This window comes from Coffea arabica, chromosome 5e (genome assembly GCF_036785885.1).
Source record: "Coffea arabica cultivar ET-39 chromosome 5e, Coffea Arabica ET-39 HiFi, whole genome shotgun sequence".
Classification (NCBI taxonomy): domain Eukaryota; kingdom Viridiplantae; phylum Streptophyta; class Magnoliopsida; order Gentianales; family Rubiaceae; genus Coffea; species Coffea arabica.
Genome location: NC_092318.1, coordinates 44,731,591 through 44,753,591, shown reverse-complemented (window position 1 = coordinate 44,753,591; position 22,001 = coordinate 44,731,591). Strand labels below are relative to the sequence as shown.

General features: G+C 34.0%; 4 protein-coding genes and 1 long non-coding RNA gene across 7 annotated transcripts; 2 read left to right on the top strand and 3 right to left on the bottom strand.

Moving 5' to 3' along the window:
• The first annotated feature begins 514 nt into the window (after nt 1-514).
• Nucleotides 515-871, top strand: LOC113687491 (B-box domain protein 31-like). Its single transcript, XM_027205092.1, has one exon. The coding sequence runs from the start codon at nt 515-517 to the stop codon at nt 869-871; it is 357 nt and encodes a 118-aa protein (XP_027060893.1).
• A 1,625-nt stretch (nt 872-2,496) lies between these two features.
• Nucleotides 2,497-4,107, bottom strand: LOC113743699 (phospholipase A1-II 1-like). The gene is made up of 2 exons (XM_027271765.2): nt 3,416-4,107; nt 2,497-3,180 (listed from the first exon to the last, which is right to left on the bottom strand). Exons 1-2 carry the CDS (start codon nt 3,998-4,000, stop codon nt 2,575-2,577), a joined length of 1,191 nt encoding a protein of 396 aa, XP_027127566.2. The 5' UTR covers nt 4,001-4,107; the 3' UTR covers nt 2,497-2,574.
• Nucleotides 4,108-7,736: 3,629 nt separating this feature from the next.
• Nucleotides 7,737-9,752, bottom strand: LOC113687490 (putative zinc finger protein CONSTANS-LIKE 11). The gene is made up of 4 exons (XM_027205091.2): nt 9,108-9,752; nt 8,664-8,897; nt 8,071-8,417; nt 7,737-7,898 (listed from the first exon to the last, which is right to left on the bottom strand). The coding sequence occupies exons 1-4, from the start codon at nt 9,690-9,692 to the stop codon at nt 7,772-7,774; spliced, it is 1,293 nt and encodes a 430-aa protein (XP_027060892.2). The 5' UTR covers nt 9,693-9,752; the 3' UTR covers nt 7,737-7,771.
• A 3,828-nt stretch (nt 9,753-13,580) lies between these two features.
• On the bottom strand, nt 13,581-16,853 carry LOC140006590 (uncharacterized). 3 transcript variants are annotated; one of them, XR_011814306.1, is made up of 5 exons: nt 15,095-15,284; nt 14,674-14,887; nt 14,300-14,412; nt 13,929-14,208; nt 13,581-13,824 (listed from the first exon to the last, which is right to left on the bottom strand). It is a non-coding gene; the product is annotated as an uncharacterized lncRNA (long non-coding RNA). The 3 variants fall into 3 exon arrangements; XR_011814307.1 differs by lacking the exon at nt 13,581-13,824 and adding an exon at nt 16,835-16,853 and having other exon boundaries at nt 13,884-14,208; nt 15,095-15,211; XR_011814305.1 differs by lacking the exon at nt 13,581-13,824 and having other exon boundaries at nt 13,884-14,208; nt 15,095-15,276.
• A 2,541-nt stretch (nt 16,854-19,394) lies between these two features.
• LOC113743757 (cyclin-U1-1) lies at nt 19,395-21,657 on the top strand. The gene is made up of 2 exons (XM_027271838.2): nt 19,395-19,944; nt 21,241-21,657. Exons 1-2 carry the CDS (start codon nt 19,466-19,468, stop codon nt 21,521-21,523), a joined length of 762 nt encoding a protein of 253 aa, XP_027127639.1. The 5' UTR covers nt 19,395-19,465; the 3' UTR covers nt 21,524-21,657.
• The last annotated feature ends 344 nt before the right edge of the window (nt 21,658-22,001 follow it).

Genomic DNA, 22,001 nt, shown 5'->3' with positions numbered 1-22,001 from the left:
GTACCAGTTCCTCCACCAAGTTAGGTTAGGTATGCTCTCCAATTCCAAACGAAAATATCTGTTTACAATGATGTCCACACGAAACCTCTGCTTAATTGTTGCTTCTGAAATGGAATAATTGCGCTCTGCTGTGAAAGTTTAGACAAATCACTATCAATTCTTGGTGAAAGATTTTGCACCGTTAGTAACTTGTGTAAGCAAAAATGGTGTTAAGACATAAAACTAAAACTGGACGGTGACCACTGACCATTTGTCTTGTAGTGGCACTTTAGTCATTTCACCAAATTAACGGATATTAATTCTGCACACAACTGCATGTTGTGAAATGACATCAATACTGACTTGTAGTGGCACTTTAGTCATTTCACTATATTAACGGATATTAAATTCTCCATACAACTGCATGTTGCAAAATAACATCAACACGGCCTTGAGGCTTGAGCTTCGTCTATAAATTCCGCTTCTGTTTGCAACTTCTAGACAGATCAATTTTCTGCATTTTTTTCCAAGAAAGATGTGCAGAGGAAGAGAAGAAGATCAAGGCCACAACAGCCCTTCTTTATGCAGCAGAAATAAAGAAGAAGATGGATCAATAGCTTGCGAGCTTTGTAGTTCAAAGGCCTCCCTTTATTGCCAAGCTGATGATGCATTTCTGTGCCGAAAATGTGATAGATGGGTACATGGTGCAAATTTCTTAGCTCAAAGGCACATTAGATGCTTGCTTTGCTCCACATGCCAAAGGCTGACGCAGCGATATCTGATCGGAAAATCAGTTGAGGTGATACTTCCCACTGTTGTAAGGTTGAAGGAGAGCAGCCAATGTGATACTGAGGACTCTGAATCAGTGAAACAGCCCTTCTTGTTTCTCTGATTGTTCTTTTTTTTTTTCTTATTTTTCTTTTGAGTTTTGCATCTTCAGACGGTTTGAAGCTGTATTAGGTTTGGAATTGTCTATATATGCTATGACATGATAAAAATATTTTATGCTCTATTGTATTCATTGAGGATCCTTCATGGATGGCTGGTAAAGGCAATTATGTACTGAAACAGTTTGAAGTAGTAGATTAACAAAAACATTTCTCCTGTAACAGTACTTAACTTTGCTGTTATGATATTACAAGATTGAAATTCCTGATAATTGAAGAAGGGAAATCCATTGCTTCATAGAAAGATAGAGAACGTGCTGGTTTTAATTTATTCAGCAAAATCATATATGGGGCATGCTAGCTGAAAGGAAGATGAACCTTTGCTTAATCACTGATAGTTGATGTAGAAATCTTTTTCATTTTATTTCGATAATTGGATGCATATATTTACTCCAATTCTTGATTATCATATCTATTCGTTATGACTAGAGATTTAGTTCTTACTGAAGTTTTATATATATCTATGAAGCAACAAATGAATTGTCTGTGTGTGTGTGTGTGTATATATACATATAGAGTTTTAGTACCAAATAATTTTCAATATTCAGTTTAAGCAAGCCATTTATAGGCAATTGAGCTTGTTAGTTGTTGAGATCTGACAGAGGATAGGGACTTTATTAAGGTTTAAGCTTTGTTTACCATATTGCATTTTGCTTGTGATCCTATATTGATTCTTCAGAACAGCAATATCCAGTGATGAAGAAGAGGTGTAGGGAACATGGGGCTACGGGTGTTTCTAGTTTAGGAGGCCACCAACCAAAATAACAAAACCAATTGCAATAGTTATTAGTGGTGGCAAAAAGTTGTCCTTCTATGTTACCAACTTTCCATGGGTGACAAATAATTAGATGCACCAACATACCTACATACCTTAAAATAGAAGGGGTGTTTGAGTGGCTTTATAGGTGCATATATTCTCTGTGTTGGTTGTGAACGTATATCCTTGTGGTTTTTGGTCATGGCCGGTGTGCGACCGTGTGGCCAAGGATTGTAAAAGTGCATGTGACAATTGAACACTTCGGGTGAGGAGAGTTTCCAAAATCTCCATATGAAGTATTTCATGGTTAAGATTTGATGTGCATCTCAAAAGGGACTAGTGTGTATCGTAAAGATAAATTTGCACGTCTATTTAAAGAATATGTGGTGTTCGAGCCAAATGAGGACTACGATTGCACATTTTATTTTCCAAACTAAGTTTGACATCTCAGTTCATGAAAAGTTCAAAATTAGAATGTAAGTATCTAATTTTGATAAACTTCAGTTGCTATAACTTCAATGTGGAACAAACCTGTTAACTGATGGTCCTCCAATCATTACATGGATTTTTCCTCAAAGCTTAGAGTCCAATGTTGTTGGCAGCACCTAGCTGGGGTTAGCAGATCTACCAGTGTAGTAAATCAGATTTGTTTTGCTCACCCCTTTTTTGTCTACTGAAAATGGTGAGAGCTGGAGTTGGCTGTCATGATTTGGATTCCTATTGCTTCACGACTTCTATCGAGGATTAGTTCTCTTTGATCTTAGTTTTTTTGGGACTCGCTTGTTGCTTCAAAGATAGAAATGAAAAGCTGAAAAGCCAAAAAAGCAGAATTTGAAGCTGATCATAGCCACATCAAGAACAGGTTTGATTCACAGTAGAATCCCTAAACAATTAATTATCTCTGTCATGATCTTCCAGTTTCCAAGAGCCATCATCCTGTTGAACCATTCCTTTATTCTTTAGACACCACCAACCAGTTGGTATCAAATATTCATCTTTTACTGCATCTAAAATTTTGTTCACAAGGGAAATGTCTCTCTTGACTTCTAAGTGAAATCCTCCCTTAGATCCTTGTGTTCCTGCAACTGCGTGGAGATAAGCTGCCTCCAAATTGTGCCAGATTTCCAAGTTCCCATTACGCTTCAAGTAAGGCGATTTTCGGCTGTCTATTTGCAGCTCTGCTCCTACATCAGCGTATGGGATTGGTGGGACTTGGGGGACCAAATCTGGGATATTTCTAACTCTCAAAAGATGAAGGTCATTCATAGACTCAAATGCATTCCTGAAGTTTGAGTCTCCAACCCGTGGGCTTCCAAATGCAAAGGCTGTTACCATACAAGACTTGTTTGGCATCCCTCTAGTCTTGTTATAACCATTGGCAACAATATCAGCTGCATTCATAGTTGAAAGGGCAGCTCCCAAGCTGTGGCCAGCTATTGTGATGCTCACTTCCTCTTTCTTGAATTCCTCAACTAGTGACTTTATCGCTTCAAGAACCTGTACCAAAGTTAGAGATTGTTAAGAAATTTTTGTTTGATGTGATGGAATATTTTTTCGTCAGTGTGTAAATATCAACAGTTGGAAAGTTTTCTGTCAATTTCAGCTCCTACTTTCCCCCCTATTTCAAGAGTTGAAATGCTGTGTGTCAAATTTAGCTGCCTTTTCTCCTCCCACCCTGCCCACAGCGTTCATGAACATTGAGCCAATTTAATTGTATACAAGTAGAAATCACCTGAACCCTTGCGCTCTGTTTGTTGTATGTTGATTGAGGATCAGATGAAGTATAAATTGAAAGTACACCCTTGTGAACCTTAGCATTAATGTCCTTTCCAAGTATCACAGATGCTGGCACCAGAGGAAAATCAAAATCCTTCGCTAATTCTATATTTCTGATTGTGCCTCTCCAGGCAACAAGAATATCTCTTCTTCCAAGTGCAATCTTCCCTTCATCAGTGGCTACAGCAACATACCCCATAAAGTTTGATTCCTTGCACACAGAATCTTTTGACAATGACTTCACGATAAATGCATCTGGAACACTAGTTTTTGATGTCGCATACAGATACTTAACAACTTTGTACTTGAACGGGTTTCTCTTATATAAACCTACGGATTTAAATAGAACATCTGGTTTGTATAGGCTGGAACCTGCATACTTTGATGCCTTTTCGTGGTCAAATGTGTCATAAGTTGCTTGAGCTCTCTCACCATAGTGGATAATGTAACGACGAAGATCAATGTCAAGTGGATCCAAGAGATTCTTCCAGTTATCCTGGCCACTCAGCAACCTCCATCTCTGTGGTATGCCCTTCAACATGGCTCTGTCAACTAGAAAGCTTGACTATGTTCAAAAGGACTTTTCTTCCTCCGTCGTCTCACATTTGTTTTATTTCTTTGCTTTTGCTTTTGGCCTTTACCTCACATATACTAGATTTCATTTTGTAAAATCAGTAAGTTTGGAACCAGTATTAATAGTCAATACATCCCCTAATTTCTAGCATTCTCCTTGATGTTTTATGTATTTCCCTAGTTTTGGAGTATCACACAATGTCTGTTTTGCAACTACTAACAATAGCACAAAAGTTTCCGTAAATCTTGTTTATTCCTAGGCACACCAAATGCATGGTTTGATGTTTAGAAGTACCTATAATTCTGTTGCTTACATTCTTTAATCTTTGATATTGCAGCACTGACAAACTGTGCTACATGGTACTTCCAACTCATAAAATCTTACAAATAAAATAAGTGTAAAAAGAACACCAGATCAGCACATGTTCTAAACCCTCAAAAAACTAGCTCTCCAACCAGAAGCCAAGACTGTCAAACACTTAGTTTTATAATAGGGGAAAAATTCACCATAGCCCTCCAACTCTTTTCCAAGTAAAGTTTTGGCCCTCCAACAATTAACAGTAAAATTTTGGCCCTCGATCTAATAAAAGAGCATATTTATGGTCCTTCTGTCAAACTCAGCAGTTAAGATTGACGGGAAGCATCATCACGCGAGATGCACGACCAAATATCAAGAGCATTATAGTTTGTGCAAGAGCGTTTATCACGTAAAAAGGCAGCTTCTTCATTAACTGGTGCACACTTCTAGTGCTTTTACTACTGGGCTATCTCACTTATGACCAGCACATTAGTAGCTTTGTACATTAGTTGCTATACTTGATATGAAAATGTCAATGATAAATGGTCTCTACCGGTAACAAAAGGATTTGGTCAGAACAAGCTCAAGTTTAAGAACAGTGAATATAACAAAGATAAGATAACAAACATCTCAAATAGGAATGAGTCATGGTGGTTGATAAAGCAATTGATCTGTTTAATCCTGTCAGATAAATGCTGGAAATGAAGCTTAGAAATATACAACAAAATGATTAAAAAGAAAAACCCACCAGCTATTTTGGGACTGTTTCTAGGAGAACAGGATGATCGAAATCCATCTCATCATATATGCAATTGTGCCTCTATTTACTCTTGTTAATTTATTCATAGAAAGACAAGATTATCATTTGTAGTAACTGATAATTTGTTCAAATACACCAATGTCAAGCCTGAGGACGATGGTATCATGTTGTAACTTTTGTCGGTTTTTCAATCAGACGGCTTTGTTTTCCACCACGCATGATTGTCAATCACTACAACTTAAGAGGCAATGTACAGATGTTCTTTGAATTCAACCTGGAAGAGCAGGGAAAAGTTTGCTTATATTATTGTGTGGACGTGTGGAAAACAAGAGAAGGGAAAAGAAAAGTCGACTTCTTGGAAATTGTCAATTTCTATGTAGGGAAGCTAAATAAAACCGTCAAATTTTTTTGTTAGTATTTGCGTGAGTAACCTTGAACTCATTTGCCTTTCCATGACATAGGACCATAAATCTATTTTGTTCTTGTCTGACATAAAAATGTAGCTGAGTTTTATTTCTGTATAATGTAAGTTCAAATTAAGAGTTACATTTGCATCCGTTGTCATAACTTAGAGCTTCACCAGCTACTGTTGAAGTTCAGTGAGGGGAACAAGTCCAGGAGCCAGAAAAAGATGGCATTTATTTATGACATCTATGTGATTATCTGTCATCTGCAGCTACCATCAGCCAACAGCCTGTATATTCTGCAACGCTCATTTCTGTGTAAGTGCCTGATGAAGGTTCAGAAGATAGTGAAGCATTTAAAAGCTTGGTTATCTAAATCTGATCCTCTGAGCTCCTTTATTCCTGCAATGCAGCCCCATGCTATACTGGTTAAAAGACGCTATCCTTTTGCAATGATGTTTCCAATTTAAGCTTAAGTGTGTCCTGAGAGCCACCATTGTGAAGATCATCAATACCTGCAGCAGATACCTCATCAGAAGTTGTCTACTGCTCTCCGCACTTGTTGAGGGAACGAGAGCTTAATATATTATAACTTTGTTGTGGTTAGGTAAGAACACAACAGCGATGAAAAAGCATTTAAGTAAAAATAGTTGCTCGAAAAATGAAAGTAGAAATCAGATGTGAATTGAAATTAATCCTTCGAAGCAATGAATTTGTTGCAAATGGATCGATTCTTATGAATTTGATAGTCGAGCAACAGAAATTCTTCTGTGAACTATTAAATGAAAAAGATGAGTTGAACGATTATGTAAAAGGGAAGTAAGTTTATTGCTAAGATCATCTACATGATGATACTAATTGCAATAAAAAAAGAATTGTTCGACATTGTCAGAATTATGGAGGTGGTGGCAGATAGGACTCTCAATTTTGAACTGCAAAGGAGACTGAAACTCGAAGAAGAATTTTCGTCATGAGGAAGAACTTCAGTCTTCGTATCTGACTGGAAGCCTTTGAAATACAAATACCTGGAATGAGACATTAGGCAGTTGAAAAATGATGCATCGATTGAAAATTTAGGAAAACTTGACTTAGGACTGACTACAACTGTTTTCCAGGAAGAATTGAGTTAGCTTGATTTACATATGCTGACAAAAGATTTGGCCAATTGCACAAAAAATGAATTGTTACCCATGAGTTTCTGCAAGGGTCTCCATTTTTTCCAAGACATTTCCACCATAATCATCAGATAAGCATTCATCCAATTGTCTGGCCTGCAAACATAAAAAGTGGTGATGACTCATTTTGTCACTTCCAGATGCATAGGATACATGTATCAGTTCTCATGAAATTACAAAAACAAATAAGTTGGAAGTGGTTTAATCTTCTTCAATATGCAAAGACAAAACTCAATGAGTAATGGCAATCTGTTATAAATAAAGCAATTTATGCTTTTTCTATCTCTTTTTGCGATCCTATCTTGCAGATATCATCAAGAAGTCTTGCACAAATAGTTTTTAGCTTTGCATTCTTCTATGTTCTTTTGACAAGCATCATACGTTTATTTATTTTTTTTCCAGAAACGATAACGATTTTATTCATAAAATTAATGAGAACATACACATTATATGAGCAAGGGCTCAAGCATAGGCTTTACAAAAGTGGACTAAACCACAGAGGAACCCAAAGGTCCTCATTAAAGTATCCGCATAGCTAGCTTGCTCAGTTTTTCGCTGAGCCTATTCACTTCAACAGGTAAACTATCAAATGAGCATTTCCTAAACATTGAGCTAAGGTCTCTGATATCCTCCAGGTGAGTTACCAGCCTTGAATTGCTAGTAGCTTGGGGTCGTAGCATATTCAGCACCTGAGTACATGGTGTTTGGATCTTGATATGTTGCCACCCTTTCTCGTTTAGCTTGCAGAGTGCCAGTTTGATGGCCATCAAGTTGTCCAAAACAGCCGAACCAGTACTTCTCTCCTTCAGAATCCAAGCTGCACATTTCTGGCTCCTGTTATTTTCTGCTGTAACTCCAATTCCCATGTTTTGGCCTTCTGCATGTTGTCCTACCTCAACACTGATGTTTAGCAAAGTATCCTCTTCCCTCATCCTTTCCTCACCAATACGTTTATGGAACTGCAATTGTGCATCTTCATTGTTTTGAAAATCAGGTATCTTTTGAACAGAGATTGCAAGAAGAGCTGAAAATGGTCCATTCAACATACCTTACACTCTTGTGCAATATGTTTAAAGAAAGGCTGCAAAACCTGCAACACATCTCAGAATTCCCTTGTTCTAAGTGGATCATAGTCATAAGCTTCACCAGCCTTAACAAATCTTCCCTTGACACGTTTTCTGGTATCCGCCCTAGCTTTGCGAGAAGCATATCGTATTTGCTTACCAAACCTTCAAAAACAATATTTCAGGTCTCAATGGACGGCAACATAATATCTGTTGTTAAATCCCAAAAGAAAAACAATATGTGTTGTTAACAAAAGGCAAACTTATTGGTTTTTGCAAGCCAGCATGATTAACCGTTAAAATGCAGAACCAAAATAGGCACAATTTATCCACATACGTTCTAGTTTTCTTTTTCTCGTTGTATCTCATCTTAGCTTTATCCCTTGCCTGTGGACAACTAGTTTCCAGACCAGAATCCCATGGTGATTCACCAGTGAGAAATGCCGGTGATAATCCACAGTCTTGATAATCAGCAGCACTACTTTCTCCAGTAATGTTGGATAACGACAAAGATATGCTTGAGGGAACTTGTCCTGTTGGAAATCCTAGGCCAATATTCCTATTGCAGCTGGGATTCATAAGCATGCAATTAGGGCTGGCATTCATAGTCTGCATCAGAGAAGCTGATCCAACAATTCTGGAGGATTGAAAACCGATGCCCTCTGCTTGTCCTGCTGAAGATGCCTAATAAGAGTAAACAGTTTAACACTTAGGCTATTAAATGAAACTCGAGTGTATCCATGTAAACAATGTTAAGTTTTTCATGCATTTCTGATAAGATGAATTTCAGATTTTTTTTTAAAAAAGGATGAATTTCATATCAAAGTATAAGCTCGATCGGCTCAAAAACAAGAAAATGTACAGCAATGAGTAATGTGTATGTGTGTATCTGATACAGGACAAGACAAGTATCAAAAATTTGAAGACAACCTCGAAAGTATTCTCAACATGACCGTTAGACTCAGAGACCGACAAGTTTTTCTCCATTACAAGACTGCTCAATGCTCCATCCTCACTGTTGTATCTGGAGTGAACTTCTGAGTTGCCAGGAATCTCATAGCCACTGTCAAATATCAATGCAACATCATCAACGTCAACACCTTCACAAAGAACATCACCATCTTGAAGTCCTAGATCCTTAAGATTGGGAGAGCCCTGCGGCAACTGAAATTGTACAAGGCAACATTTACGAAACCAAGCAAAAGAAACAACATGAAAGATATAGTCTAAAACCTTTATATTACAAAATCTGTGAAAGACAGATTTTGCAGCATGCATATCTGCCGTGCAGATACCAAAGGGGAACTAAATTTATGAATGACAGCGCCAAAACAGAAAACTGAGGCTGATAAAAGCGCCTAAAAGCCAGATCACCTTAGGTAGGGATGATCCTTCAGAGAAAAGAGGTGTCTGATCTCTACCGCATGGCACAATGTGGTCTAGATTGGCTGGAATTACAGGAGGAGGAGTGATCCATGGTTCAAACTTGACACAGGATGCTAGTTCATTCAACCTGTTAGCAACCATTCCAACCGATCCTTCACCGCCTCTAGGTTCAGAGCAGGATCTCATACAATTCTCGTTCATATTCAATGTGCTGTAAGAGCTATCAAAGTTGCTTGGAACAGGCGCATCAAGAATTGAAGACCATATTCTTGACAATTCAGCCAGAGATGGACATCCACTATAAAAAGTCAGTTTTTGTCGATGATGGCCTGGTCCTGAACAACCATTTCCATTCCAATTACAACCTTGACACAAAGATATCTTATCTTCCAAGCATCTGACAGTAGCAGGCTGTGAATTGCACTTGTCACAGATCAAGGATCGGTCATGCCTACGCGACAGGGAATTCGCAGAGTGGACACAAGAATCACACTGCAGGCATAGCCTGGCTGCATCTGATCTACAATATACCACTCCTCTCATTACACCGCACAACTCACATAGTGGCTCCATACCTCCTAGCTTAGCTCAATCACTTATTGCTCCTAGTTAACTAACATAACTAAACAGCACTACTTTTTTGGCTTTTTTTCTTTATTGATCAATGAACCTTGAACTTTGCGACGGGGTTCTCAATTACTTATTATTCCTCGTTAACTAACATAACTAAACAGCACTACTTTTTTGGCTTTTCTCTTTCTCCAGTTATTGATCAAGAAACCTTAAACTTTGCTACGGGGTAAGGCCTGTGCTCATTCAGTATCTCACCCCAAAAAATTAAAAAATATACGAAAACAAAGAAAAACAAAAATCTAGAAGATTAGAAGCAATGGAACAAATTCATTAACCAACATCTAGAAGATTAGAAGCCATTCTGAAGAAAGCAACTGCCAAGATTTATTTACTGAATTTTTTTTTCTTTAAATTCTTTTTCTTGGGATGAAAGGAACAAGCTCGATTAGGAAAACTTTCAAATGAAACAGAAAAAAAATTTAGCAGAGACACATCTCCACTAGCAAGTAGTGATTAAGATTGTGGCTGTTATTTTCTGAAAAATTTTTGGGAAGGTTAAGGATTCTTTTGTAGTATTTCGTCACGTGGTTTAAAGACACAAACTGGTGAAACGTGGCCAAATTATGCGGATTCTGAGCTTGGGAAGGTTAAGGGTTCTTTTGTAGTATTTCGTCACGTGGTTTAAGGACACAAACTGGTGAAACGTGCCCAAATTATGCGGATTCTGAGTTGGAAGATCTAGATCGAAAAGCGCGCGGGACTCGTTCTTTTTCCCTTTGGGATGGATGGCGGGGGAGTAAATAAGTGGAAATCGGAGGGAACTCATACTAGGATTCTGGTAACAATCGCGTCGCGGCGCCGTCCTAGTATTCCGCGAGTCTTAACGAAACTGGAGATGCACGTGGCATTTGTATCGAAAACCTCTTTTGATCTTTTAGTTGTCAACGAGGTTTTTCATTTTTAACGAGCGTTATGATAACGAAACTGTTTTTACCTGATATAACAGGTAAAAACACTTTTAGCGACCATTTGATTACCTGTTATACTGGTCATCTAAATAAAATAGTACCTAAAAATATGGTTAGTAAGTTTTACATTAAAAATAGTAAGTTAACTCAAGAAATTAGTAACTTTTATGTCTCAAAAAGTAAATTTGAAGAAATATGGAACTTACTTTTTTTTTGAAGTAGATAACTACTCTATATCTAAAACTTACTTTTTGGAGAGTAAGTTTAGTTCAAATAATAGTAAGTTTTTATAGACTAATAGTAAATATTGTTGATAGAATAGTAAATTTGGGTTAATCATCAAAACTTACTAGTTTATGGCATAAATTTACTATTTTACTTAAAGAAACTTATATGGAACAAGTATTAGGAAGTTTATTTGAAATAATGCTAAGATTTTTTATTAATAATTGAAACTTAGTATTATAGTTAGTAATTACTCGTAATGTAAATGTATGATACACAATTGTACGTATCATTTATAAATGTTATATGTTTTAAGCATTTTAAATAAACTATGAAAACTTTTTTTTTGCATATGACCTTATAAAATATGTAAGAATAATTTGTCATATTATAAATTTTGAATTATTTTTGAATTTGTAAAAGGTTAAAAAGTTTGGATGACAGTAAAAAAAAATCTTTTGAGTTATATATAGAATTGCACTTATCTATACATCACAATTTCCATATATGGACACCGATGAATATAATAAAATGGTACGCAATTTTCATATATTAATGCCTATGAATTTAATAAAATGGTAAAATCTTAATAAATTTATTTTCTGGGTCACAAGTATAAAAATTAAAGTTGTATTAACATAGAATAATCTTTGAAAATTATAGTAAAATTACCCATATGTTAAGTTTTGTGACTTTCAAACATACTTTGTATCATTTACATTATGGATTTGTATCCATATGTTTTCTATCAAACTCTTTTTTATTGGCAAATGGTAAGTAAATTATTATAAAAGGGCATTTTATAATAATCATAATTTTTAATAGATGAATTTTATGTAAACTGTTAAAATTATGAATTCACAAACGACTAAATCTGACTACTTTATGACACATATTAGTCTAAATGACTAAAAAATTACTGTAATCATGTACACGTTGATTGTTGAATTGAAATTTCTTTTATTACTAGTACAAGTTCTTCTAATCAAAGCAAAATAAAATCAAATATCTTTTCCTTTTGTATGCAATAGTTATGCTTAATAGAAAATTATTAAACCATTTTTACAGTACATAATTTCTCCTAAAATTTGTAACATTTACCATGACCTCTAACCTTGACATTGTTATTTAATTTACCTTCTAAATTTAATTTAATTTTCTTATATTAATTGTTATACTAAATTTATAATTTTTGTTATTATATTATTTCTCATTTTGTTTAGGCTTTTACTCTTATTATTTCTTGTGTCTCAGATGTAAATTTATTAAAACTTTATCATCTTATTATATTCATAGGTGTTAATTTATAAAAATTTTGATATATAAACAAGTAACATTCTATATATAACTAGGAAGATTTGTTGTTATTATTATCCAAACTTTCAAACTTTTCAAAAATTGAAAATAATTAAAAACTTATAATACGACAAAATTTTATTACATATTTTACGAGATTATGTGAAAAGTCAAACTTTTTTCCATAGTATTTTAAAATATGTAAATAAATTTTTTTAAATGTTAACTATAATCTTGTATTATACAGGTATATTATGAGTACTTACTAACTAAGGTACTAAAAATTAATCATTAATAAAACATCTTATCGTTATTTCAAATAAATTCCCTAACACTAGTTTGAAATATGTTTTAAAGTAAAATAGTACATGTGTCTCATAAATCAGTAAATTTTGATTATTAATCAATTTTACCATGTTATCAGTAAGAATTACTATTTATGTATTAAAACTTACTATTACATGAATTAAACTTATACTATAAAAAGTAAGTTTGGGATATAAAGTAGTAATTTATTTATTTAAAAAGTAAGTCTAATATTTATTCCAATTTACATTTTGAAGTATAAAGTTACTAATTTATTACTGTTAACTTACTATTTTAGATGGAAAACTTACTTTCTTATTTTTAAGTGTTATCCTATTTAGGTGGATAGGCCTATCAAATAATCAAATGGCCGCTAAAAGTAAATAAAAAATAAATCGAAAATGGTCATATAAGTGTTATCCTATTTATGTTTCAAAAAGTAAATCGAAATAAAAATGAAAGTTACTTTTTTTAAAAATTAAATTACTACTCTACATTCGAAACTTAGTTTTGTGGGGAGTAAGTTTAGTTCAAGTAATAGTAAGTTTTTATAGATTAATAGTAAATCTTGTTGAAAGAATAATAATTTGGTTAATCATCAAAACTTACTAGTTTGTAGCATAAATTTACTATATTACTTAAAGAAACTTATATGAAACAAGTATTAAGAAGTTTATTTAAACTAGTGCTAAGATTTTTTTATTAATGGTTGAAACTTAATATTATAGTTAGTAGTTGTTGGTAACATAAATGTATAATAATGATTGTATGTTTCATTCATAAATGTTTTGCGTTTTAAGCATTTTAATAAATGTATGCATCATTTATAAATGTTATGTGTTTTAATAAATTTATTTTCTAGGTCACAAGTATAAAAGGTAAAGTGATCGTATCTAATGTAGCGTAATCTTTTAAAATTATAGTAAATTTACCCATATATTAAGTTTCGTGAGTTTCAAATATATTTCGTATCATTCACAATATGGATTTACATGCACATTTTTTATGAAACTTGCTTTTAATTGGCAAATAGTATGTAAATTATTATAAAATGTCATTTTATGATAATCATAATTTTTATAGGTGAATGGAATAGGTGCAAGATCTTGATACTGTACTACAACACAAATTTGGGGATAAGTACAAGTTTCAGGCATCGTCATTTGAATTTGACGAATCTCCTAACATTCCTAAACAACCGAATGGGTAACTTTCATTAATGACGTTTTAAAGCCTAAAAAACCGTGTGCTGAGTATTGTATAACATGAGTATTTGAGTTGCTTTTCGAGTTCTGCTCATCAAGTAAGCCAGTCCAATTTGAAGTAAACAGCAAAATCTACATGCACAAGACATTTGATATGAAATTGGTATTTCAAAATAGGAGAAAACGGCTCATTTTGAGCATCAGAATGAATCTAACTTTTAATAATTGATACTTACGCATCAAAATTAAGCTGGCAGGACACTAGATATAGCTATCTAAGCATGACAAGATTACATGGCCAAGAACTGAATTTAGAGCACAAAGACTTTGGCTTCAGAAATCTGAAGCAATCAAAAGGCTAGTAACTTGATTTGAGAATTTGATCACCAGCATCAAGGGCTCTGATATCACTATCAAAAGCTTCAGTTTGGATTGACATTTCTGGTTTACAAACCCAAGAGCACTTGGATGCTAACAATATCTGAAATTTGATCACCAAACTTTTTTCCAAGCAAGCTGAAATTATTCACATTAAAACAAGTAAACACCAGAAATTGCAAACTAAGGAGATTATGTTCAGATTTACAATCAAAACGCATTAAACTACCTTCGAAGAAACTTAAATCATCCTAAAAGCTTTGAGCAAAGACGTGCAAAAACATTTGTACTCTCTCAAGAATAAAATTCCTTAATGGTCTTGGCTGAAATCTGGTTCATTCACTACAAAACCATCACAAGATTTGTATTAAAAAAAGGCCACAACAACACATAATCATAGCAAATAAATAACATAAAACTTAGGCGTGAAGAAGGAAAAATGTACCTGAATACTTTTCATCTCCTAACAAGCTAGTGTTTTGTACATGACTTTGGATTAATGAAGGATTGCATGCCCACATTAATGCCTATACAAATGCAAATAGAGCACCATTATATTTCATGCCTTCACACAAAAATAAATAAAAGCAAGCTATACATTACCTGACCAGGAGGAATGATCTGAAACCAATTACTATCCATTAATTCCTTATTGCATCCATGCTGTGAATCTGATTGCAATAGGCCATCGGATGATCCTATCAGATTCAAATTTACATTCTCAACATTATTGGGTGCCCCAACATGATCATAATTGTGAGTTTCATATGCATCTGTGCACACTTTAGTACATTTTCGTCTATCATGTCCAAATGACCTGCGGGAAAAAAATTGCCTAGCACAATCCATAAACAATAAGATTGAATTTATAAAGGCGTATATGAAGTGTACATATATAACTAACATTTTTGGCCTTCTAACATAAAGCCAATGAGTGGATGAAATTTAGCATTGCTCATTCATATCTGGTTTTGCAAAGCTAGTCTAACCGTAGAATAAGTCAATTTTAAGAGTAGGTGATTACTTGCAATTTTTGCATCGTCTTCGCTTTCGCTTGTGAGTGGACTGTTTTGCCTTTTGTCCCTTTGTAGCAACAACAATTGGACCAAGAGAAAGTATGGACCAAAGTGGAAACCTTTGCCTGGGAATTCAATCGTATCGTTGGAATTGAGAACTAAATAAGAAGAAGACAGATGACTTTAAAGAGATAGGTGAATGTGATACCCGAAAGTGTTTCAGGAACCCAAAACCGTTTTCAGCAACCCAAAATCATTTTTAGAAACCCGGTGATTTTTTCACTTAAATATGTAAATTTTTTACTTTTAGTATTAGTAAGTTTAGTTTAAACATAAGTAAATTTTGTCAAATAATAAGTAAATTAAATTACTCAAAGTGTAAATTTCTATTTCTGACTAAAACTTATCTTTCAGGCATATACTTACTAGTTTGAATTAAAAACTTACTTATCTTCTCGACTTGGCAACCCGTTTCTTTTCTAGGTATTTTATGATTAGAACTCCATTCTCTCTATATTACAAATCATCATCAAACTAATTGAAAACCTCAATTCTCATATAAACCATTCATCTGAATTTTGTTCCAATCAACCCATTCAACAGATTTATGTTCCAGTCTAATCGTTATGATATAGCAATGGCATTAATTAACAAGCTATTTTGACTCTCCCGGTAAGGGTTTACGTATTAGTAATTTTTTAGGAGGAAGATGAGTTATTCACATGTCCAAAATATCGAAACAACCAGCATAATCTAATCCTTAGTTCAATGAAAGTCACAAATTTGCGGGTAGGTAGATTAGATTATGTTGAATGCCTTTGGCTCTTTACAATGAAATTCAAAATTTTTTCTCATGACAGAGCAAAGACGGTGATATAATTGATTGTGTCTATATGTATCAACAACCAGCATTTGACAATCCTTTGCTCAAAGACCACTGGATTCCGCAGGTTTGCCCCATGCAACACCATTCAAAAGAAAAATAAACAAAAAAATGCAAAAATATGAAGTATGTATAACACCATAATTGATTGATGGTCGGAAACTGTTCTATGAATTTTCTCTCCTTTCCTGACTGAAGAAGAGGGAAGATGTGATTCTACAAAATCTACATGTATCATAGGATGGTAATAAGAATTGCTTCTGCAACACAGATTTACAAGAGTAATAATGGCCAAATTTCCGTGGCATTGCAGACGTTACAATGGAGTAAAAAATTCAAGAGGCTGATAATAAATTTCCATAGAAACAACAGATTCGCAACAATGATTCTAGATCAGTTCAGTTCAATAACATATGCTCCATCAAGCGTATCAACTTAGAATTCCAAAACGGGAGAAACCTCTCTTGCCTGAAGAATTCAAGTTATAAAGCTCATGTTGAGTTACTAATATATTAGTAATTCTCACCCGCACAGAGTAGCAATCACAACATACAAATTTCTCTTTGACATTTCACCAAACATCTTATATGCATTCACAAATTAATCACATTTAACTTAAACGCCTGGTCTCAAGTCCTTTCCTAGATGTTTCACATGGCTATTAAACATATTTTACCCGTAGACAATCAAAACTACAACCATTTCCTAGATGTTTCAACGGACATTTTCGGCCCCAAAATTGCAATAAAATCTTCAAATTCTCAGCCTTGATTTCCCAAGAAAATCTTGACAAACAAAACAAATGAAATATAAATAAATTACAGCAATATAATCAAACGATTTCAAGAGAACATGATGATCTAACCTCGTCACTGCTATTTTTCATATGCTCTTTGGCTGGCTACCACCGTTGCTAACCCTTTTGTTGTGTTTGCATATGGCAGCACTCAAACCCAACCGAACGATGAGAAAGGATAGAAGCAAAGTGTGAACTAAAGATGAAAATTTTGAAGTGAGAAGATTTATTCAATTGTAACAAAGAGAAAGTGTGGATCAAAGTGGAAACCTTTGTCTGGGAATTCAATCGTATCATTGGAACTGGAAACTGAATAAGAAGAAGGTAGATAACTTTAAAGAGAAATATGATACCCAAAACCGTTTTCAGGAACCCAAAACCGTTTTTTTACTTAAATATGTACATTTTTTACTTTCAGTATTGGTAAGTTTAATTTAAACATAAGTAAATTTTGTCAAATAATAAGTAAATTAAATTACTCAAAGTGTAAATTTCTATTTCTGACTAAATCTTATCTTTCAGGCATATACTTACTAGTTTTAATTAAAAACTTACTAAAGTTAATATTAATTATTTTAATATAATATTTAAAAAGTCACTAAAAGATTTGATCTGTCACTAAAGGTAATAGAAACTTATAATAGCAGGTTTCCCTAATATCGTTACCATAACTATAGGCACTGTAGCAATGTCCGTATCGAAAACCTCTTTTGATCTTTTAGTTGTCAACGAGGTTTTTCATTTTTGACATGGCTTTTACCGTTTGCTGACATGGCATTTTATGTCTTGAGAAGTATTACCATTGGCTTCTAGCCATTATGGGCTTCTCAAACTATAGAATGTAGAAATGTTTCTTTCCTGGATTACTGAACTGGGCTTGTAATCAAACAAGCTGCACAATGTTTTTTACTTGTGTCCTGGCTTAAATTTGATGTTTGTATTTTGAAATGTTAATAATATTAACCTAAGGATGCGTTTGATAAAATTGAAACTTGAAAACTGAAATTTGAATTCATTAAATCATTGAACTGTTAAAATACTAAATTTAATATATTTGAGTGCATATCACATTCAGTAATAAGTGAATAGCTTATTACTTAATTTTGAGAGTAAGTTTTACCTAGAAAGTTTAGTACCATTTAATTAATTTAAATATTTAATTTTTGGTTATTAAATGGTCTGAATATATTAAGATCTGAATCCATTAAATTTAAATGCTGAATTGAGTTATCAAATAGAACCTAAGTATGAACTTAAAAGTTAGAAGACCTATATATCTTGTTTTAAATAAAAAAAAATGGAGAATCCTTTATTACTACTTCCGTCCCCAATTGTTTGTCCTATTTCAAGATTTCAATTTTTTTTATGAACAGTGGATTGATGATGATGTTAGTGGATTTATTTCTAAAGTTGTCCTAAAAAATTCAGATTTCAATTTGAATGTAATATGAAGTATAGATAAAGGGTAGGAATAATATTAGGAAAAGAGATTAAAATTAGATTTGACTTTGGTAAGATGATAAACATTTTAGAACGACTTAGGATGGGAAGTATGACACTTTCAGCGAGACGGAAAGAGTACTAAACTTGTTGAAAATCACCCCATGTGAATTAATTAACAAAATTTCAGGGTGAATTGCACAAAAACTCAAGAAAGTTGGCGGTTTTAGCATAATTCGCCAATTCATGAGCAACTCTATTTGTCTTCCGTGGAGCCCAAATTACATTCATGTTTGAACCATCAAATGCAACAGCAGACAAATCCTCAATTATAACTTGGTTTCTAGTGAAAGTTGTAAACTTGCAATATTATAATTAGTGTTAAAACTCATAAATGAATGTGATCATCTCCATAATTAGAACTAAAAAAAAAAAAAACTCCATAATTACTCCTAGGCAGCAAAAGAATACAAATGAGCTGTGTAAATAAAGTTGAGATCTCGTGGACAAAACTTAGGCTTTGTCTGGATTGCAATTTTTGAAAGTATTTTAAGAAAATATTACTGTAGCATCTTGAAAGGTTTACTGTGATATAAGAGTGGTTTGAAAAGGATTTAAAAGAATCTATTCAAAAAAGAAAACGTTGCTCCCCAGAACCAAAAAAAAAACAAAAAAACAAAATGGGAAACAAGAAAACCATAGTCAAATACTTAAAAGATTGCCCAAAAAAAAAGAGGTCTTTTTTGTGATACAAGAAGTATTAAAAGAATACTTTGAAAACAATCAAAATATGCCTAACCAAACAAAGCACTTAAATAATATTGCTCCACCGAAAAAAGTAAAAATAAAAACCATAGGAAAAGGTTAAATCAATATTGCTCCTCCAGAAAAAGTAAAAATAAAAACCATAGAAAAAGCCTTAAATAATTTGATAATAGTGTATAACACAATGGACAATAGGATAAAATTAAATTGACCACACCAAAAGACTGGTCCCAAGAATAAGCATCCATACTTTCAATTTCTATTTTTTTTTTCCTTGTAGATTCTTATCAAAATTCTCCCCTTCAATCCTTGTTCTCCTACGACCAAAAAAATGCCAAAATTACGTGTCATACTACCATTGCTTAGATGTCATCGAAACTGGATAACGCACTCAGACAGCTCTGACCAGTCACAACCAGCGAAAAAATCAGACCAATGTATTGTAGTATTCATAACTTCATCTTCCAAAGAATCTAACACCCCACAATGGTGTAGATGTTATCCGGCAGCAGCGCCAACAGCCCCCAGATTCTTCACCACCACAACCACATCAGCCGGCCAGAGCCAGAGCCAGAGCCAAGCCAAGATGAGCCAACGTTGCCAAGAGTGTTAACAATCTTGTCCCACGTACTAGAAAAGCTAGTGGCCAGAAATGACCAGCTGGTGCAGCTAGGCAGCCAAAACCAAAGCGAAAACCAAAGCCAGCAGAAGTGGATAAATGAGACTGCTAGTTATCAGCTAGCAGGGAAGAGCTTGAAGGGCTTCGATGGGGTTAGAGCTCCAAGCATTAGTATTGGAAAATATATGGAGAGGATCTACAAGTACACAAATTGTAGCCCATCATGTTTTGTGGTGGGGTATGTGTATATTGACAGGTTGGTTCATAAATATCCAGACTCACTTGTGGTTTCCCTCAACGTGCATAGGCTGCTGGTCACTTGTGTCATGGTTGCTTCTAAGATGCTGGATGATGTGTAAGTCCTTTTTTATACATAATTGGGGGAATATTTTGGTTTTCTTTTTTCTCTATGAATCGTTCTTCTTCTTCTTTAATTAATTAGGAATTAATCTTTTATACTTTGTCAATATAAAAGACTTTCTACTAGCAGGAATGAATGCATGACACATAATCGTTATTTAAATTTCAAATTTATTTTTTGCCCCATTCATGTAAGAAAATCCTTATAGGACAGATTAGTATATTACTTAACAGTTTTATTGTTAGATGAAAAGTAAAAAACCTATGACAGTAGAATGTATTCAAAGACAGTTTAAATACAAGATTTTGTTTATAGAGGCACTCCTAAGTACTTATGTTGCTTTTTCACGTGCAATTATGAATTGTTACTGTCATTGTAAGATAAAAATGAACTCAAATGTATCTAGTAATTTATGGGAGTTACTTTTTTTACTATCCTTGATAACTATCCTTTTCTTTTTTTTTGGGTATCACTATGCTGTAATTTGTAAAATTTTTAATTCCCTTAGGTATCCAAGCTAGCTACAGAGGATGACAATACATGTTTAGAGACTCATCTTTCTTTAATTGTGGTTTTTTTTTTTTTTAGATTTTGGATGAAAATCCTAGTTTGCTTCCCTTATATCTGAGAATGGTTTTACCTTTTCTTTTAAGGGCCCCTTCAATTTTTTTTCGTTTTAGCATTAATTTGGTTAATTTTCTTTTGGATCTTAATTCATTATCTTCTATTGCTCATATAGATTTGACATGTCTGGTCCTTGCATTTTAAGAGTCACTGCATCTAATTCCTTTAGGCCAAAAAGGAATCAAAAAAAGAACACTACTCTAACTACCTGAAGCAAAATCTAGTGTAATTAGCTGTACGAGTTACATCCTGATGTCGCCTGCAAAATTTCTTACAAATGAAGCATAGACAACATCAATATATCCGTTTGGATTAACTGTTTTTGGGGGTATTTTTGAAAAATTTTACTGTAGCAGTAAAATTTTTTTGAAATATTTGATATATTGTATGGATAAGATGTTTTTTGAGTTATTATGTATTACTGTATCATTGTATTTGAAAAACTTGTTTTTGAAAAAATGATCAATCCAAACGGCACTTGGACACTGAAACACGAAGTTTCATTTTGTAACCTCTCTAGTCTTTTTAGCTCTTTTCCTATCAGATATGGACTTGAAAAGTTTGTTCTAGTGAAAGGGAACGTTTTCTGCATTTCCTACAAACACACACACACACATACACACACATAAACGTCTAATCCAGTGATGGTTGATTTTGAAATAATAGGCACTACAACAATGCAATCTATGCAAGAGTTGGAGGGGTGACCAATGCAGAGTTGAACAGGCTTGAATTAGAGCTGCTTTTCCTGCTAGATTTTGGGGTTACAGTAAGCTCACAAGTGTTCGAGATCTACTGCCAACACTTGGAGAAGGAAATGCTGCGAAATGAGGCAGCAATAGACTACTACAACAACAACATGGCTAGGCCAGCCATTACCAATTCTACACCTGATGCTACTGAGATATCAATTGAGGATCACGCTCAGAGTTCTTCATCTCATGAATAGACTAGAGGACTAAATTAACGTCAGATTGTAATTATTTTCTTCCTGCAAATTCATTTTGTTTATCCTTAAATGGTCTATATTGAATGTTTTCTGACACAAGTATTGAGAATATGACTGGTTCTTTTCTGAGGTTACTGCAGCAAGTTACTACAGCTAGTTTTATGATAGGAAAATGTCATTTTAGGCTTCTCTAGCATGATATCCGAGTCTTCTTTGCTTCCTTAGTCATGTTATCTAGTCGGAATAAGGTTGATAAAACTAAGAAAATGCTGTGACTTTCCTGAGACAGAGAATTGTCACAATTGCAGAATCTCCCTTCTAATTTTGATACAGTTTCTGTTGGAACCAGGATGAACCACACATCCCAACAGGAAAATCCTGTGTGTCTAAGCCAAAGCTAATTGGACTAGTATTTCACTAAATCGATCCTTTACCCAACAGCTCTTGTTAAAGTTGTCGGGTTAATGACAAAATGCCC

Bases quoted from the DNA above. Each gene is read 5' to 3' on its own strand.
- LOC113687491 (XM_027205092.1), top strand. From the start codon at position 515: ATGTGCAGAGGAAGAGAAGAAGATCAAGGCCACAACAGCCCTTCTTTA.
- LOC113743757 (XM_027271838.2), top strand. From the start codon at position 19,466: ATGTTATCCGGCAGCAGCGCCAACAGCCCCCAGATTCTTCACCACCAC. The intron at 19,945-21,240 runs GTAAGTCCTTTT...TTGAAATAATAG, and splicing joins TCTAAGATGCTGGATGATGT to GCACTACAACAATGCAATCT.
- LOC113743699 (XM_027271765.2), bottom strand. From the start codon at position 4,000: ATGTTGAAGGGCATACCACAGAGATGGAGGTTGCTGAGTGGCCAGGAT. The intron at 3,181-3,415 runs GTGATTTCTACT...ACTTTGGTACAG, and splicing joins AACAGAGCGCAAGGGTTCAG to GTTCTTGAAGCGATAAAGTC.
- LOC113687490 (XM_027205091.2), bottom strand. From the start codon at position 9,692: ATGGAGCCACTATGTGAGTTGTGCGGTGTAATGAGAGGAGTGGTATAT. The intron at 8,898-9,107 runs GTGATCTGGCTT...GTACAATTTCAG, and splicing joins AAGGATCATCCCTACCTAAG to TTGCCGCAGGGCTCTCCCAA. The intron at 7,899-8,070 runs GTATGTGGATAA...TTGTTTTTGAAG, and splicing joins GAGAAAAAGAAAACTAGAAC to GTTTGGTAAGCAAATACGAT.